This window comes from Urocitellus parryii, chromosome 8 (assembly GCF_045843805.1).
Source record: "Urocitellus parryii isolate mUroPar1 chromosome 8, mUroPar1.hap1, whole genome shotgun sequence".
NCBI classification, from domain to species: Eukaryota; Metazoa; Chordata; class Mammalia; order Rodentia; family Sciuridae; genus Urocitellus; species Urocitellus parryii.
This window is the reverse complement of record NC_135538.1, coordinates 86,526,544-86,546,891: the sequence shown is the minus strand read 5'-3', so window position 1 is coordinate 86,546,891 and position 20,348 is coordinate 86,526,544. Positions and strand designations below refer to the sequence as shown.

The 20,348-nt window shown below is 36.7% G+C and overlaps 1 protein-coding gene across 1 annotated transcript in view; it reads right to left on the bottom strand.

Moving 5' to 3' along the window:
• Positions 1-4,213: 4,213 nt before the first annotated feature.
• The window catches only part of Col9a1 (collagen type IX alpha 1 chain), an 83,391-nt gene continuing 67,256 nt past the window's right edge, over positions 4,214-20,348 (bottom strand). Inside the window, exons 37-38 of the mRNA XM_026391350.2 lie at positions 14,229-14,306; positions 4,214-5,125 (exon numbers count right to left, since the gene is read on the bottom strand). Of these exons, the coding sequence (XP_026247135.1) occupies positions 4,941-5,125; positions 14,229-14,306 (263 nt within the window). The 3' untranslated portion in view covers positions 4,214-4,940. The remainder of the gene's footprint in view (positions 5,126-14,228; positions 14,307-20,348) is intronic.

The window sequence follows — 20,348 nt, the reverse complement described above, 5'->3', positions numbered from 1 at the left end:
TGTACTCAGACCAAGAAATGATTTCCATAGTTCTTAACCAACCTGTCAGATATTTAGGATGAAAATCATATTATACTGCCATAGAACCACTGACTAGAAAGAAAGAAAGAAATCATTTGCTCTTGATTAACATGCCAGTTTATAACCAACTTTAATTATTTACACATTCCTCTCTTGGTAAGTGCTCTAGTTGACACTTCATCCAACTTTTAAAGATATTTCAAAGAGGATTTGGAGATTTCTATTTTGCTAGAGAGACATTCTTGGTCTAATTCAATATTTATCAGCTCTCTTTTGTGGAGAGGATTTGCTGGGCACTTTTATTTGCAATTTATAAGTATCTAGTGTTTCTGTAGACTATTTTACGTACCTAAAATTTTTAATGGATTGTTCCTACCATTTGAAATGTGATAATTTTGCATAATATATTTGTAAGGTGTTGTTTCCAATGTTACTTATTGTGGAGCTTGCTCTACAGTCTTGATATAATATATATATATATATATATATATATATATATATATATATATATATATGTATATATCAGGTTTGTAAAACATTTGAGTGAATTGTTCTTTGAAATTTTATTTTTTTAAATTTTCTTATGAATATGATATTATAGAACTGAGACACATATTTGATTATCTAATTTTTCTTTTGTTGTATTTGATTATGTTACTCCAGTTAAAATAAAAGCACTTTGGTGAAAAAATAATTTCTTGTACTTTTTTGATTATGTATCATAGCTCATGAAAAAAATATATCAATTTTATAATGATATGTGTAGCTAAGTTGGAATCTTTCCCCATAAGCACAAACATGCTAGAAGCATAGAACTAGATGCTGCAAGGCATTCTAAAAAATTACATGATGATTAATTTGAACAAATAACTCAAAATAGGATGTTAAAATGTATAAGAAGTACATGAGAGGGAAAAAAAGATATCAAAGATCCTATTAGGGATTGCACCCCTTTGACTTGAGTTCCATAAACTGAATATATATTGACTATTTTGGACTATTTATTCTATGCCTGGGACAAATCAGTCACTCACACTCTAACATAAGGAGTCTACCAAGTCCATTCAATAGTTTAAGTAGATGTTGATTAAACAACAAACCAAAATGATTATGCAAATAGTAACAAAGGAGTGATCAGGAAATATTGTTAAGGACATAATGGTTTTTCAAGAGAGAGAAGGCTAATACAATAACACTGGAGGGTTTTAACACCCCCACTGTCCTCAATGGATAGGTTATCCACATAGAAAATCAAAACATCAGAATTGGCCATACTATAGAGCAAATGGAACTAACAGGCAATTATAGAACACTTCACCCAACCTCTGCAGAATACACATTCTTCTCATCAACATATGGATCAATCTCCAGGATAGACTACATGTTAGGCCATGAATCAAGTCTCAACACATTTATAAAAATTAAATTATAAATGTATCTTCCAGACCATAACAGAATAAAACCGCAAGTCAACAAGAAGCATGGAAAGTATTTAAATACATGGCATATGAATAACATGATCATAAAGGACCAATGGGAGGTGGAAGAAATTTAAAGGAAATTAAAGTATGTCTAGAAACTAATGAAAATGACAACACAACATACCAAAATCTGTGGGATACAGCAAAGGCAGTACTCAGAGGGAAGTTTGTAGCACTAAATGCATATATTAAAAATAAAAACCTCAAATGAACAACTTAATAATGCACTTCAAAAATTTGGAAAAACAATAGTAAGCCAAGCCCAAAGTTAGTAGAAGAAAGAAATAAATCACCACTCTTACTTATTATAATGATGGAAGTTTTAGCAAGAATAATTAGGCAATAAAAATAAATAAAAGGCTTCCAAATTGGTTAGGGAGAAGTTAAATTACCCATGTTTGCAGATGATATGATTCTATATATAGGAAAATCTAAATATTAGTAAAAAATTAGAACTTATAAACAAATTCAGTTAAGTTTCAGGATACAAAAACAACATATAAAACCACTATCATTTTTATACAACAATAATAAACTTAATGGAAAAATTAAGGAATCCCAATCATAAAACCTACCAAAAATATAAAATATTTGGAAATAAAGTGAACCAAGGAAGTTAAAGATATCTATAATAAAAAGCATAAAACTTGATAAAAAAAATTCTAGAGGACACAAGATAGGAAAGATATTCCATGTCCATAGATCCAAAATCAATATAGTTAGAATTACCATACTTCCCAAAGCAATCCATAGATTCAGTGCAGTTCTCATCAAAATATCAATGGGTTTTGTCACAGAATTAGGAAAAAACACTTAAAATGCATATGGAACCACAAAAGACCCAGAATAACTAAAAGAATCTTGAGGGGGAAAAATGCTGGAGGTATCCCAATACTTGACTTCAAAATATACTAAAAAGCTAAGTAAATAAGACAGCATAGTACACATACCAATGAAACAGACTAGATAACTCAGAAATTAATTCACATTCATACAACCAACTGGTTTTTAACAAAGTAGCCAAGAATGTACAGTGGAGAGGACAGTCTCTTCAGTAAATGATGCTGGAAAAAATAGATATGTGTGTGCAGAAGAATAAAAATTGATTCCTTCCTCTCACCATATATGTAAAAGTCAATTTGAAATGGAGCAAAGACCTACGTGTTAAGCCTGGAACTATAAAATTACCACAAGAAAACACAAGGAAAGCACTTCAAGACATTAAGTGTAGGTGACTTTTTAGATAGGACCCCCAAAGGCACAGGCAAAAAAAAAGTAAAAATAGACAAAAAACTTCTGCACTGCAAAATTTAAAAATCAATAGAATTGAAACAATCTGTCAAATTGGGAAAAATATTTGCAAACTATTCAGCTAACAAGTGGTGATATATCCACAATATATAATGCACTCAAAAAGATGAACACCAAACAAACAATCCAATTTAAAAATGGGCTAGGAGCTGGGGGGTGTGGCTCAGTGGTAGAACACTTGCCCAGCATCCTTGTAGTCCTCAAAAAAGTTCAATGTAGAACTACCATACGATCTAGCAGTTCCACTACTGGGTACATAGCCAAAGGAGAAATCATTATGCTAAAAAAGATACTTGCACTGCCTTGGTTACTGTAACCCTGTTCCTAATAACCAAAATACAAAATCATTCCAGATGCCCTTCAGCAAATGAATAAAGAAAATGTAATATATTTAGGCAGTGAAATGCTAGTCCTCCATTAAATAATGATATCCTGTCATTTACAGCAACACGGGTACAACTGGAGTTGATTAAGTGAAACAAGCCAGACACAGACAAACACCACATGTTCTCACTCATTTATGGAAACTAAGGTAGAAAAGGGGGAATGGATGAGTGCTCCAAAGGGACTGTGAGTGACAGGAGGGGAACAGAAAGAGGCTGGATAAGGCACATCAAAACACAGTTAGAGCAGAAGAATTCTTCTGGCTGTTCTTTGGCATGGTAAGGGAACATCTGGTTAAAATAATGTATGGTATAGTTCTAAATGACTAGAAAAGAAGAATACAAAATTTTCAACACAATTATTAATGGCTGAAGAGATGGAAATGCTTATCACCCTGATTTGATTATTACACATTCAATACATGTAAATTTAATGTACTCCATAAAATGGTACAAATATCATGTCTCAATAAATAAAAGAATCACAGCAGTTGCTTTAGCTGAGGTGTTTTGTAAAACGTAAGCAATGGTGAAATATTAATCATATTTTATAGCAATGAGGTTCTGATTAGAAGCTAACAAACCATGGAAATGAGGGTAGTGTTTCTTAGCCTAGAGATCAAGTGAGATTAGATTTAATGGAATCCATGATATCTCTGAAATACTATTCAAAAATGTATATGCATGTGCCTCTGTGCATTTGGGGGAGGGTCGTAGCTTTCCTGAGAATTTCTAAAAAGTCCATAAAGCTCTCCTCCCACCACACAGATACCCTAAAACAAACACACACACACACACACACACACACACACACACACACACACACACACCATCTGTCACAGGGCAATGCCCTCTGTGGACCCTTAAGGGCTTTTAAAATACCTCTGTGTAGAAAAAAAAAATCCAAATGTTATACACATAAACCAATAGAAATACCAATAATTTAAATTTTAATGTATAAAAATAAGCTCAGTGACTTCATTGAATGTGATTATTTATAAGAAAACATACAAGAGATTAAGAAACCATCTTTATTTTTTCTTTGGTACAACCAGAGATGTTACCTTGAAACGTTGAAATAAATAATTGATGGATAATGCCAGGGTATTAAAACTCTTTTGATTTCAAACAGAAGAACCCCACATTGAGTTTGGGGTACAGTACATACAGTCCAACAAAAAGACTGAAGATGAAAACCAGTATAAGATGTAAGGAAATCATTTCCTGTAACAGCCCTTTCTTGCCACTCTCAAGGTAGCACATTGATGGGGATTTTTAAGCACCAGTTCTATTGAGTGTAGTGGGGTTTCTTCATAACTAGTCTAGTAATCCATTATACAGCTGAATCAAAAGTCTGGGAACAGCTAAGTTAAAAATGAAATAACTAATGCAACTGAGGTAAACCAAACAGTTGTTTTTGTTTATTGGCACAGTGGCCCACAACATATCACATGCGTATAGCACACTATAGGTCAAGATCCTGGGAGGAGGATTGCAAATTTATTTAAATAGAATTTAAATTCAATTTTTTCATCTTTTACTGATGACTCTCCTATCTTCCCTCCAAGGGAAAGGAAAAACAACTTATTGAATAGCACCATTGTTCTAGATCTGATTGACAAGCAGGACTTCTGCCATCTTGTTGAGAGTAATACATTATCTTCTTATCCCAAGTTCTGGGTGTTGCTTCTCCTCCAATCTCCTCTACCAGGCTTACACAGACAGTCAAGTAGCACTAAACCTTTTACTGATCGGGCCCTTTGCTAAATGCCCGCTGACCAGCCTGCAGGGTGCAGGAGGCTGGCTCACAGAAACCAGGAGGGCCAGGAGGGCCAGGGGGGCCAGGCACACCAGGAATTCCTGCCACTCCTGGAGGCCCTCGCTCACCATCCCGGCCGTTTCTCCCATAGCTGGCAGGGCCTGGGTCACCTGAAACACACAAAAGATTGCACATGTGAACAGGAGAATCCTCGTGGCTACAAACTGGAAGAAGGCACTAGACGCAGCCCAGTGGTACACATGTAAAGGCTTCATAAATGGTTTAGGAAATTATGGATGATGGATGATGAAGAAATCACTTTACTAGACTCCAACTTTGGTTTCATAGAAATTAAAAAAGAAAGAGACCTCAACACATGTAACCCACACTTCTATCAGCAGAACTACCCTGTCCGACATAGTATCCTCTAGGCGTACGTGTCTATAGCGCACTGAAATGGGGCCAAACTGAGATGAACTGCAGGAACAAAACACACTTGGATTTTAGAACTTTGTATGAAAAAAAAATTGTGAAATATTTAATTAATAATTTTTATTTATCATATAATTAAATATTTTGCACCCTGTGAGTTAAATAGACTATACAGATAATCCTCAATTTATAATGGGCTTATATTGAAAGTCGTATGCTGAAAATGCACCTAACCTACCAAGCATCATAGCTTAGCAACGTAGTACACCACAGAGTACCAGTTGCTTTCCCTCCTCATCACATGGCTGGCTGCAAGCTGCTGCTCCCTGACCTTCCCCAGCATCAGGAGAAAGAATTAAACTACATATCACTAACCCAGAAAAAGTCAAAATTCAAACTCTGAAATTTCGACTGAATGTGTATGACTTTCACACCATCATTAAGTCAAATAAATCTTAAGTACAACCATCTTAAGTCAGTGACAGTCAGTATTATTAAAATCAATATTGCCTGATCCTTTTTTTACCTTTTTAATGTGGTTCCTATTTAAAATCACAACAGGCCAGGCCTCCTTGAGGGTCAAATTCTATTTCCCTTGAAGAGAGCTACGGTAACAGTGTCCCTCAATCCTCACCAGTGATCAGAATTCAGCCAGGGAGAAGCAGAGCTCAATGGTTAAAAACACAGGCTTTTGGAGACAAATGATTTTAAATTCTAGCTCTGTCATTTAATAGGCCATGAACAAGTCACTAACCTCCCTGTTCTTCCCTCTAAGCTGGAAAAGCACCTTCTTTATAATTTAATTCCATGACTCAAAGCATCTGTTAAATGGGGACTGCTATAATGATTAAGATATTATTAATATCTTTTAAAAGATTGTGCCAGGCACCCTACAGAAATCCATGATACTTTTCTCATCTGCCTACCCCAACATGAACACAGCAAGTTCTCTATGGACATTTCTTCCTTTTGTCACATTCAAAAGTGGTGTGTTTCACCTAATGGGCCTCACTCCCTGGGCCATGGCACCCCATCACAAGGAGAAATTTCTGTTGAATATTTCTCCCATTGTACCAGAGGTGCTTTCATTCTGTTACTGCAAAGAATTAGGGTAAAATGAACTGCATGTGCCCTGATAATACAGTATTATAGAGATTCTCATTGCATCTCAGCTTTTTTATTGGCCATTCTGCCAAAAAAGCTGAAGGACAAATCTACATATTCAATTGCTTATTTGCTTAGGTTTTGTTACTTTCCTTCTTTCTCCGTGGTTTTCACTTTCTTTTGGGGTGGGGAGATTGATCTCAGGAGCACTCAAGCACTGAGCTACATCCTCAGCCCTATTTTGTATTTTATTTGGAGACAGGGTCTCACTGAGTTGCTTAGCACCTTGCCGTCGCTGAGGCTGGCTCCAAACTCTTGATCTTCTGGCCTCAGCCTCCAGAACCACTGGGATTACAGGCATGCACCACTGCACCTGGCTGGTTTTCATTTTTGTTTCTATTTTAATGGTCTTATTACATAAGTCTTTTGTTGGACTTATTATGATAGCCCAGTCTTATTAAAGGGTCTTGATGTATGTATCTATTATACATGTCACATTATTCCACATGTGCTCACAGTTAGATCTACACAAAGGAATGGCATAGGGCAAAAACATTAAAAAGTTTTAAGAAATAATAAGTATCTTTGAATTTATGCATCTCAAGACTGCAGTTAAGCAGAGGTGTAAGTTATTTCCCCTCATTTATCCCATTCACTTTAATCCCACTGTATTAAACTGTGATGGAGCAGATGACAGTGTGTTTTCCCCTAATGGGAAAAATCCACTCCCTAAACCACAGCTTCAATCAATAAGGCGGTTGCAATGGTGCCTTTAGCAGAGCCTGTTCAGACCCCCTGACTCTTGACGTAATTAAAGGTTAAGTTCTATTTTTTTAAGGTTGAAAAGATTGGCCAGATAAAACTACATATAAAAGGTGGCTTTTATGTACTTTATCAGTAGAAATGTCCCCATTGAGACATACCACCTCTGCCTTAACAAATCAAATCAAGATTAGGAGTAGAAAATGACCTCCCCCCAAAGAAGAGACTGGAAACCAATTGAACACAAGGACTAGGCAAACAATATACGTCAAGGTAGACAAATTTCAGGCCGTGGGCCAAATCTTATTTCTTTAAACAGCCTTGGTCACTTATTTACATATTATCTGTTGCTACTTTTTTAAAATATATATTGTTTTAATTGTAGATGTACCTTTATTTACTTATTTATATGATGCTGAGGACTGAACCCAGTGAACCCACACATGCTAGGCAAGCACTCCGCCACTGAGCCCGTCTGTGGCTGCTTTTGAACTATAAGCATTGAGTTGAGTTACTACAACAGAGCAGCCTGGCACTCAAAGCCAAAAAGCATTTCTTTATAGAAAAAGTTTGCTCATATCTAATGTCATAAAGAAATTAGTGTTGATTAAGAAATCCCCAACTATCTTTATTAGGAGAAAACTTATAGTACAAGAGTAATAAAAATTGGCTACTAACAGTCCACATCGGTATTGGGGACACAGGTGGGAGAATGAGGCGCTTGGTCAAGTAGGGAGTGAATGCTGGCAACAGCTCTCTAATCCAGCTGACAGCTGCCATTGCGAAATGAGAGCCAGTGTTGCTAGAACTTTGATGATTTTCAAGAAAAGCCAGGAAGCTAGGTTTTGAAATAAATAGCTCTCGATTTTTAAATGTTTGCAACTAATCCGAAATTTTATTTTCCATTTGTAAAGCAAGCCCCTTGCCTAATACCTTAAACTGAATATATAAGAATAAATTCCCTTCAAACATTAAAAAGCAAAAGGAAGCCAGGCACAGTGACATCCACCTGTAATCTCAGTGACTTGGGAGGCTAAGGCAGGAGGATTGCAAGTTTGAAGCCAGCCAGTAACTGGTGAGGCCCTAAGCAAGTTAATGTGACCATGTCTCAAAACAAAAAATAAAAAGGACTGGGTATGTGGCTCAGGGGTTATGCACCCCTGCATTCAATCCCCAGGATCAAAAAAAAAAAAAAAAAGAAAAAAAGAAAAGAAAAGAAAAGAAAAAGAAACCTTTTCTAGATTTTCACATTTTTCACATTTACTTTACCCAAGAGAAGGTTTTTAACTTGCTGGGTTTATACCAAAGTCCTGTTCATCCTATCTGTCTGATTCTGCCTTTGGAAATGCAGCAGTTTACCCTTTGGAGCTTTGGATGATGTCATCATCACCACTTTATAACAAGCCCCTTTCTCACATGCCATGCACTCATCACTGATCTAATTTTCTACATGTGTAAACTGAATTAAGAAGGTTAGAAACTGTCCAAAGTAACATACCTAGAAAGAGCTGGAATTAGAAAAAGGGCCCTTAATACTACTCTACAAAACTCTACTTATTGATTAGCTAACTCTGTAGTGTGTACGTGTGTGTGTGTGTGTGTTGTTGTTGTTGTTGTTGAATTTATTGGGTCTAGGTTGACTAGGAAATATAGGCACAACAACCAAGGGTCAGGACTGATTCTTAGAGACCACTACTATTAGAAACTCAAGATAGTTTAATGAGGTTCTACCCTGTAGATATGCCAGAGGAAAAAAAGACAGACTAAACATATAACAGATTGTCAGTTTCTAGTGAGTCCTGACCTAAGGCATTTATTCTCAAGGATGCTCTAAACTTCTTGGGGGTGCCTCATTTGGGGTGACACCATGTCACAATCCAAGTCATTCAAGAAGTAAAGCTGTTCATAGACTGGCATAAACGTTCAGTTCAGCAGCTGTGTTAAAGAATATGCATAGGGTACTTTGCATCTCTTAAGAAGAGAAAGTATGGATTGGAAGTGCTCCATTTTTGCTTTGTTTGCCTCATAGGTGTTAGCCACATTAACTGCCTGTGATTCTGAAATCTCAAGGACCTATAAAAATGTCATTGCCAAACATTTCATGATTTTAAAAAATTGGTGTCTGTGTTATACTATGTATGAACACTAGAGGGCAGCCATGTTACACTGATGGAGGCCAACCAGCAGGGAAGCTTGGAAGAGTCTGAAAGAGGCAGCCTGGTAAGCAATACAAGCTAGGGAACGAGAAGGACTGTATGTGCAGGCAAAAAAAATCTTCAAACAATTTTCAGCATTAAATAGGGTATCTCATGATTAATATACTGATTATGTAAACTTGCTGTATGTGCTAAAATGTTCCATTTCTTACACTGAATCTGCTTTTCTGGTGTTTGACAAAGCAGTATGTTTACAGAATTGGTGGAAACTGGTTTACAGAAAAACCCCAAACCCACAATCATATAAAATGATTGAGGAAATCAGTGGAAATAGGATGAATGGCCGCTACAAAACCAAAGACTAAACTGAGGTTTGTTTGTTGTTGTTGTTGTTGTTGTTGTTGTTTAATTAAACATTCACAAGCAATGCTTACCTAGCTGCAGACATTTCATAAAATAAATAAATAAATAAATAAAAAGCCTTGTAGACTAGTGGATCCAGCACAAGGCCACGTTTAATCTGCTTTTCCAAGATGAGAAAAACAGCTCACAATTACCTGGTAATTCAATTCCTGGTATGCATATATATGAGATTCATCATTTAATTTATTCCTTTCTCTAGTGAGTTTGAACTCACAAAGAAATCAGGGTCTATTATTAATTATTTTTCTTAAAATCCTCAGAGTACCAAGAAAGGAGGCAAGTTCAGTGGTAGCAGGCATAGAGAGTGTCTCTTATTGAGACAACACAACCAAGCATTAAGGTTAACCAGCATCTAGCAAGAAACTGAAGGGTGGGGGACTAAAGGCCCAGGGATTGCTGATCTGAGAGGAGGGAATAGGAAGCAAGACACTAAGTGTTAGGAACATGCAAAAGTCACGTAGCCAGGGTGGCAAAGACAAGCTAATCGTGTTGTTGGACAGTCAGCCCATCATTTTGCTCAGTCTGTATTTCCTCAAGCATCAAAGGAGTGACAACAATGGTAACAGCTACATTTGCAGAGTGTGCCTTATGCCAGGCACTGTTCTAAGGGCTTTCCATGTTTTGTCACGTCTGTGTGTCCTCCAAAATAGGTCTGTGAGGATTGTGCCTGCGACTCCTGTTCTGCAGAGAATAAAACTGAAGCATTAAGGGGTAGTCACCAGAAGTAAGTGGAAGAGCAGAGCAGAAGCCCTAGTGAGCTGGCTCCAGAGCCACCTTCTTAGATACTTACCCTAAGAACTTCAGCTTGTGAGAAACAAACCAGAAGGTCTAAGGGCAATTTTTAAACAACAAAGCACTGCAGCCAAAATGAGAGTAGATGTAATTGTTACAGTAACAACCTCTGGTCCATAACAGGCAATATAGCATAGCAAAGCCAAAGTGAACAAACTGACACACTATGTGCAAAGAATAAAGGACTTCTAATAACCTATAGATAATGAAGGTGCTTCATTTTCTTCAAATATTAGCAAAAAAAAATGATCAAATGAATTTTTTTTTCTCAATCCAAGAGGATTTGAGCCCCAAATTCAAATTAGAGACAACAAAGAAGGGCTCATTCTTTCACATAGGATGTGTACCTGTCTAGAAGATTCAAGACAAGTTCCTGCAGAGACCTATAGAAGTTTCCTCTGGGTTCTAAAAAGCTGTCACCGTTATACCTGTGAGAGACCTCAAATTACATTTCTAATCACATTCTAAGTTCTACTGGGAAATAAAAAATGGTACAGCCTCTCAGTGGACAATTAACCAACAAAATGATTTGCTGCAAACCAGTACTTTGTTTTATTGATTTGGAGCTGAAGTAGATTTTTGTGCAAGAAAGGTCTAGGGCCTCAAGGGTGGTACTGACTGAGAGGAGAATAACATATTACTCTTAATCAAAAGCAGGAGCAGAAAAGCTGCAAGGGCTTACTTAAGGCCCAGCTTTGCCCTTAGCAATCCTTTGTCTACTCCATAAAGCAAAATGTGTATAAATTAAATTACAAACAGTACTAATAACCAACATCCCTTAGTACTTATTATATCCAGAAAACATCCTATGTACTTTGCATTGATTTATTTAATTCTCAGAATCATACAATCATCAGAGAGATGTCATCATTCGTACTACTTTGCAAATGGGAAAACTGAGGCACAGAGAAACTAAGTAACTTGCCCAAGTCCATAAAATTAGCATTGATAGTGTCAAGAATTGAACTCATTGACATCTGAACTGTGGAGTCCACACCACACATTCCACTTTGAGAGCATCAGTTTTAGGGGAGAAGGACCCAAAAAGCTCTTGTCAGAACTTGTTTGAGGAATGGTTACCTGAGCATATTAGGAGTAGACATAAGAGTTTGAGTGAGCTAAAATCAAAAGACCCCAACTGTTATCTGCAAGAGTGACAAATATCCACCTTTTTGTGCCTGAGTGCTAACATGAAACATTCTAGAAGCAGACTCTTCCTCTCCAGGAACTGTGCTTTTGAAAGTGAGCCTGTTTGTGAAATAATCTGGAACTCAAATTTTTCACTAAAATAATGTCAGATACCCTTTCAACTAAAATGTAACACCCGCCCCCACCCGCTGCCACACACACACAAGAAAAAAAGAAAAGATAGATAGTTGAGACAAAGGAAGAAGGAAAGCAAGAAGAGTGCACTTCAACATCAGAAAGATGGAAGACAGTGAAAGGTCATCAGTGGGAGAAGAGTGAAGGGCAGGTAAAAATCAAAGGGCGTTGAGGATTTGGAGGTGGTGTCCCAGAGGGAGGGACAAGCATTGGCAAAGGAAGGATAGGGAGAGGGCAGGTCTTAGGAGTCTTGGAAAAGGGAATTCACAAAGTGTTTTAACACATGGGATTTCAGTTTTAAATACAAGACCAGTGACAAGATTCTTTTTTCATAAGGAAGATGAGGGCCAGGGAAGGTGAGGAATGATGTGCTTGTCCTCATCCACCACATTTACCAGCATGTGGATTGTTTGATGTGCCAGGAAGCAAATCAGCAAAGCCCCTTTCTGACTGAGCAGTGGCTCAGAAGCCTCCCCTTCACCAGGTCAGTCACACTCTGCCCCTCCTCCACAGGTGGGGGGTTTTCTCCCCCCTCGTGGCAGACTGAGGTAGAGCACAGGCAGAGCTGGTGTTCCTAAATCTTCCACTTTTAAAGTTAAAATGTGGTTTGCCAACACATTTTTTGAAAATAAGAATCACTAGAAATCATAATATATTTTCAATAAAGGAAAATCTTACTAGTGAAAGTCATTTGTTTAAGAACTCTGAAGGGATTCATTAACAAAAATGGGAGGAGAAATCATTAGAGGATCCTATAAATATGTGGATCATTAAGGAAGTTGTGATAATGATATTTAACCAGCTTTAAACCCTCCTATCACTATCACTGGTAAAGGAGAAAAGCACTCCTAGTAGATGCTATTTCCTTCTTTTTTTTTTTCCCTTCTAAACATCCATCAATGAATCCAGACTTTATCCCATATTACAATTTTTCCTTGATTTTATTTATCTCCAATCAGATTTTCTTTCCTTGCCCAATCAGCAAAACTTCCTCTTCCAATCACAAAATATATTGATTTGTGAATATATCTTGACAGGCCCATGAGTCATAGTTTTAGAAGGGCAGTGTTTGAGCTATCTCCAAATGTATTCATATTTTTTTTAAAAATTAATATGAAAGCAATCCCCAGGAGCAGTGAAATAGATAATTAGAAAGCAATGATATTTTTTTGGCTACAATTATAGCCATGATTAAATACGTAAGCCTCTGGCAGAATTACAAGATAGTGATTTCTTTTCCTAAATTTCCTGAAACCTAGTTTTCTAAATCCATTATGGAAGCAAGCACTACCTCACTTTTTTTCTTTCCTGTGCAACCCCTCTTATCCCTACAGCATCAGGCAGGTGGAGTGTGGGAGCCTCCCTCAGCCATTGCCTCAGCCTGCCTGAGACAGCTGCTTGGAGCCTGCACATCCATCCTACTCTTGAACTGAACTGGCTTTCAGCCCTGCTGTGCTGCTCCTATGGTTGGGTGTGCAAGTCATTTCTCAGTGAATGAGTGAGTTCCAGCCGGGACCCTGGCACAGAGCAGTCAGTGTATAAAGAGAACACAGAATGTTCAGTCAGAGATCCGAGCTCCTCACACAGAGGCTGCTCTGTGGCCTCAGTCCCTGCAGCTGTGACATGTGGCTTGTGTGTGGCTCTTTGTGGTGATGGGTAGGAATGCTTGGGCTTATTTTTAGAGAAAGCAAGGGGGGAATATATGGATTTTTGGAGGTCTGGATGTTTGAAAAGGGAGCTTTTAAAATAAAATTTCAGTTATTCTCTATAAAACATGAATAAATAAAATTTTGAAATAGTTTCCCAACTGCTCTAGCTTTATAGATTTAAAAATAAGGGCTAAAGTCACAGCTCAGTGGTAGAAAACTTGCCTAGTACATTCCAGGTCCTGAGTTTGATTCCTAGCCACCCATATACACATAAAATAATAATTATTATTTTAAAAACTATCACCTGAGTTCAAGATAGGTATGAATTTATTTATTCAGATTTTTATAACAAATGAATCATGGCTGGACCTTGACACTCTTTTTTTTGAAGCATCTATTTAAGAAATTAATACTTCAAAGCCTTGCCATCTATTTTCTCACAAAGAATAAAGACATAACTTACAGATCATTTAACTGTTCATTAAAGCTGATTTTGAAAAATCTATGCCAGCCATCATAATCACTTGATATGCTTAAGTGGTCAAGTAGCAATTCTTTTAAAATGTAATTCAATTCAGAGGGCACACTTGCGACCAATTTCCCCACTTCACCTTGCCACACAACTCACTTACCTGGCAGACCTATAGCTCCAGGCAAACCTTTGGGACCTCTTCCTGGAGGGCCACGCTCCCCTTTTTCTCCCAAGTCACCTGCATTTCATTAAAGACATGTTATTTTTCTATGTTTTCATAAAAATAAACCTCTATATTTTAAACTTCAAGCAAGGCAAAAATTCAGAAGACAAAATGTCATGAAGTTACAACAAACTAGGTTGTAGTATTCAGAGCAAGGTAAAAAGCAAGTTCGTCCTATTAACAGATCTAAAGAGGGAAATAACAAAGGATCCTATCCATAGATACCGAAATAATATTTCACAAAATCTAACATACATTCTATAAATTAAGCATCAGTGGCTACTTCCTTAACTTGATAAAATATAAACATCTCCGCCCAAAAGCTAGCACAATGCTTTGGGGGAAACATAGGTAACAGCTCCGCTGCAATCAGAACAGCAAAGATGCTCACTTATCACTACTATATATCACTTCATTTGAAGAGTTTAATCATCCCTAATTTTAAGGGGATGTAAGTATATATTTTAAGTTCTGGAAAATCAACTCAAAACTACTACAAGCAGTGAATGAATTTAGTAAATTAGAAGGGACTAAAATTGATATATGGAAATCAATAATTTTCACACCTAAAAACAACAAGACATGGTATTAAAGAATCCCATTTATAACAGCAATTAAAATATTAAATAGCTAGAAATACATTTAATCAGAAATATAAAAGTCCAACAATCAAAAATACTGATCATTACTGAAGGACACAGAAAGACCTACAAAGTGTTCTTAAATGGAGTGCCATCATGGCAAAGCATTGCCCGTCCACCCTGAGGTGAATTTTTTCAGAATCCCAATAAAAATATAAATGCATATTTTTAGACAGAGAAGGTGATTCTAAAGTCTGTGTAGAAAAAAATGTACATAAGCCAGATTAGCCACAAACCCCACAAAGAAAAGCAACACAAAGGGAATTAATCCTGCCAAATATTAAACCAATGGAAATGGGGTGGTACTGATCCAGAAATAAACAGATCAGTGAGGCAGAACAGAAAGTTCAAAAGCAGAGCCAAACACATAAGGGAATTTGCTTTATAATAAAGGTGGCATCTTAATCTGGGGAAGAGCTGAACAATTCAATTCAATAAGTGGTGTTAGAAAAAGTGGTTGATCAACTGGAAAAAAAAGTTACATCTATGCCTCTCTATCTCACACCATACTCCAGGCTAAATTACAAATGGATCAAATATTTAAAAACCAGAAGAATAAAGGCAGAATTATTTTATAACTTCAAATTTGAATTGGCCTTCCTATTATGACTCAAAATGTGAAGAGTTTCTAGAATCTATACAAAAAAGGTCAATAACACAATTTTTAAAATGAGCACAAGGTGTGATGGTGCACACCTGTAATTCCAGTGGCTCAGGAGGCTAAGGCAGGAGGATCACAAGTTCAAAGCCAGCCTCAGCAACTCAAAGAGACCCTCAGCAACTTAGATACCCTGTCCCAGAATAAAAAAATAAAAAAGGGCTAGGGTTGTGGCTCACTGATTAAGCACCCCAGGGTTCAATCCCTGGTACTATAGTGGGGGGGGGGGACAAAATACGTGAGTAGGCTGGTCACTAAAAGGACAAAAAAATGGTTCTTAGATGTATGAAAATGTCCCTGAATTTGTCTCAAAACAAAATAAATGCAAATTTTAAAAACAAAACAAAGATGCCATTTTTAACAAAAAAGATCAACAAAAGTTCCAAAGTTAAACATATATTTAGCACATCTATAGAAAAATACAGTATTGCACATTGCTGATGAGAGTATAAATGGGTGCAGTCTCCTCAGAAGGCAATTTGATGTTAACTATCGAAATTACAAATGAAAGTTCCATTTTAACCAGAAATTCTCCTCATTAGTGAAAGAATTAGAGTATATGCTGATATTGTGTACAAAAAGGAAAAATGTACACTGTTGTTCACTGCAACCTTGCTGTAATAGCAAAAGATAAGAAACAATCTAAATGTCCATTAAAAGGTTAAATATATGATATGTCCACAGAATGGAATATTATGCAACTGTGAAGAAGAATCAGGAAGCTCTTTGGAATGATCTCTAGGACATACCATTAGTGAAAAAAGGACAATATTATTCTGTTTTTAAAGTGATGGAGGGGAAAATACATAGTCATAAAACCTTATATACCATTGCTTATAAGAATTTCAAAGAAACTAATAATAATGATTACATAGCGGAAAGGGTAAAGAAGCTAGGCAGATGGGAGACAGAGGTGGGAAAGAAGTTCTTCACCACCTTTCATACATTTTAAATTTTTGAACAAAGTAAATTTAATCTTACCAAAAATAAATTAATGAACTTTAAAATTTTAAAATATGCTGTCACAAACGTCTTCACCACTGACTCATTTTTTATAGGGAATATATTTTGGATTGCAACCAACCATGTGTACTTGCAAGATATTTACAAGACAGTTGATTAAACTTGGGATTCAGCAGCCAACAGAATAAAGTTACATACATTATCCAGGTTCCTGCAGAGACCAAAGCCAGTAACTTGGCCTCATTAATGAAATTACTTAATACTTTAGTTAAATGATTCTACTGTTCCCAGTTTAAAAAAAAAAACACATTATTTTATTATCACATTAGTAGTACATTATACTACACTATTAAAAGACACAACTGCACTTTGCTCCAAATTCTGTACATCATATTTTCCAAACGTTCTATCAGCCCAACCCAGTTCAATATTGAGTCAGGTTAGATATAATTTAAAAGACAAAGTCAAGTGCACAAGTAGGAAAAATATCTATACAATCATCTGCACGTTAGTCAAATAGCCAAAAAACTTATTAACGTTTAAATAGTCACCATAATTTCATTTTTGTCGATAATGTCCCATGTAAATTTTTTTATAATGAAAAGTACATTTTTACAATAATCTAAACTTGTATAATACCAGGTAAAGATACAGAACTCTGGTTGAACTCCTATTTAGGTGAGCTACTTGCACCCCGCTATTGTCAATAGCATCTTAAAAACGAACAGCATAAGCATTCTTGTTAACTTAGCAATTTAAATTGTCATATCACTGTAACTCTGGAGGTTGGTGATGAGAAAAGAATGTCCAAATGTGCCATATTTTCTGAAGATTAGAAATTAAAATGTAGCTTTCACAGAGATAGTAAAGTTAAACTTATTTATACATTCTAGCACGAAGCCACACCAACTTCAAAATGCTGCTTGGAAGGAATGAGACTGCTGTCCTGTAGTGCTGCCTTTGAGTTATCCCTCATAGAGAAAAACAAAGGAAAGCTGAGCTCTAGGATGACCCTGTCAACCGCTGCTCCACAGCAACTCCTGCACCTGGGTGGCGCAATCAGCAGGATTCATCTGCTTCTGATTATATTCTCCTCTGAGACTTACAAAAACTGGCTCAGGGAACTAAAGGTCCACCCTTATTAGCCTATTCAGTCACATTAAGGAACTTTGAAAAAAAAGTTTTAGAACAGATATGAAGGAAAATACAATTAAAGAAAGAAAAAACAGCTTATCATGAACAGAGTGAAAAATTCTCATTGCTATTTATTTCATTTACTGGCAAGCTATAACTGATGCTCTATCTCCCTGTGAGCAGATCAATACTAAAAAAAGGGTATTAGTCATAGTTATGACATGTGTGTTTTCTCCAACCTTCATTTCCACATTGACACATCTGTTTGCGTCACACTAAAATATCTAAAAATAATCAGACTTACTCAAAGGGACTTAAAATGAATCCAAACTGTGAATGTTTAAAAAATATTATTTATTGCATGAAGGACTAACACCAAGCAAAGTGAACATAACGCCAGTTTGATGACTCGTGTGCACATGACTCGTGATGACTTGAGTGCACATATAAAATGTATATGGACCTTGGCCCTATATGTTTGTGTAATATTACATAAAACATGTCTTTGAAAAACAAAGGGAAATTACATATATGATCCAAACTTTGACAATGACTTGAGGCATATTTCTCTAAACCCCTATTGAAAACATCCCACTGTTTTCCAGGGTAGTTTTGGAGAGGTAAGAGAGACTAATACATACCCTGAATTATTATAAAAGCATTCATAATAAGACTAGTCTCTTATGCATGTAACAATTTCTCTAGGAAAAGACTCAAAGTGACTATATGATAGAGCAAGAATCTTACCATCTCTTCTTTACTAATCAGGAGGGGAAAAAAGGCAACAAACAATACTAAAATATATCTCTAATTGACTAAAATTTTTACTTTTTCAAAAATGGTGGAATATTTTTTCTTGGGGGAAATTTATGCTGCAAATCTTTGGGTAGTAAAGAAAAAAGAACACTATATGTTTTCTATATTTTCATGTATGTGATGGGACAAAAAAGGTTAAGTCCAGTTACCTAAATTGGATATTTCCAAATGTATAACAGTGTTGATTAATATATGTGTGTGTATGTGTGTGTACCTGTGTGTGTGTATACATAGATGTATATGACTGCCTCTCCTTGCCTCCACCCCAAATTTCAAAGTAAAACTAATTGAAGGTATTGCTTTAAATGAATCCAGTGATAAGAAAGCCATGGAGGATGTAGGAAGAAAAAGTCCTTTAGAGAAAAGAAAAGAGTTGTATCTATTCAGATTATAGACTATTTTCAAGTATACTAAAAAAAAAAAAAAAATAGGGGGAATTACCTTGTAGGATCCTGTTGTACTTGATGAATTAATTTAGTGCTAGAGACATTTTCCAGGTTCCAAATATAGAAATCTACTCTGCTCCCTTTCAAATGAGGCTCTTTTGCCAGTCAAACCAGCCCAGCCTAGCCACAATTCAACATGGCTGGGACCTTCCCAGAAAGCCTCCCAAACAATTCGCCTGTGTTTTCAGTTGTTCTCAGCCCTAGCTGCACATTAAAATCACCTGGGAGTATTTTAAAGTCCCAATACCCAGACCAATTAAGTCAGAATCTCTGGAAATAGGACGTAGGCCTGAGTAGCTTTTACAGTTCCTCTGGTGATTCCAATGTGCAGTCAAGGCTGAGAAAGGCAGCTTTTGACAGATTCTCCTAGCATAGCAAGTGACATGGACATTTTCATTTCTTAAAGGAAAGTACTGTTACTAGCTCAAAGTAAGCTCTACTCCAAAAATGGAGAATAAACTTTTAGCCCAAGAAAACTGGCTGCCATTTCTATAGACCTGTCAAGGTGACCCCTTTCAGTAGGAAAATGGGTGACTTACTGCTCCACACCAATGTGCTTAGCCAGATCAGAATCATCTGAGGGTTTGTTAAGCCAAATGCTAGGCTCCAACCCCAGAATTTCTGATCCAGTGGGTCTGGGGTGGTGCAAAGAAGTGATGATCCTAACAAAGGCCCCAGTGATGCTGATGCTCCAGGTATCTCTCAGAACCTTTACTCTTAAAGAGACTCAGGATAGCCAGGAGTGGTAGTACATGCTTGTAGTCCCAGCTACATGGGAGGCTGAGGCAGGAGAATCACTGGAGCCTGTAAGATTGAGACCAGCCTGAACACACAGCAAGACCCCATCTCAGAAAAACAAACAAACCAACAAAAAAGCTACATTAATGAAAAATAAACCAAATAAACAAAAACAAAGAGACTCAGTGAAGGTTGTTATTATCCATTATCCATGGGAGATGATACATAGGTCCAACCAACCCAAGGCAAAAGAGTTTCCTAGAAAAGGTCTACAGAGTGTACAGGGACTATCCATAGAAATCACCAAGACATGGGCTGCTGAACTAGTAGCTAAAAGCAGGACAAAGATAAAGAGGTATGTGATTCTGTTAGAGAAAATGTCCAATTCTCTTTAAAATGGGCTCTACCCTCAGCTCTGTGATTTGTACAACCTCTGAAAGCTTTAAAATTGTGCCAGTCTTACAAGAGGCCCCAATTAGAGCTCATTTTTAAACATGCAGCTCTGCACATGCCAAAAAAAAGTAATTAAATAAATTGTTCCAGCTGAGGGTGTAGTTAGCCAACTGCATCAGCAATTCATTTACAGATCCAAAAAGGCAGCTTTCTTGCCCTCTGACCACTCACACCATACTATTTAGCCCTAATTGGAGTACCACAGTAT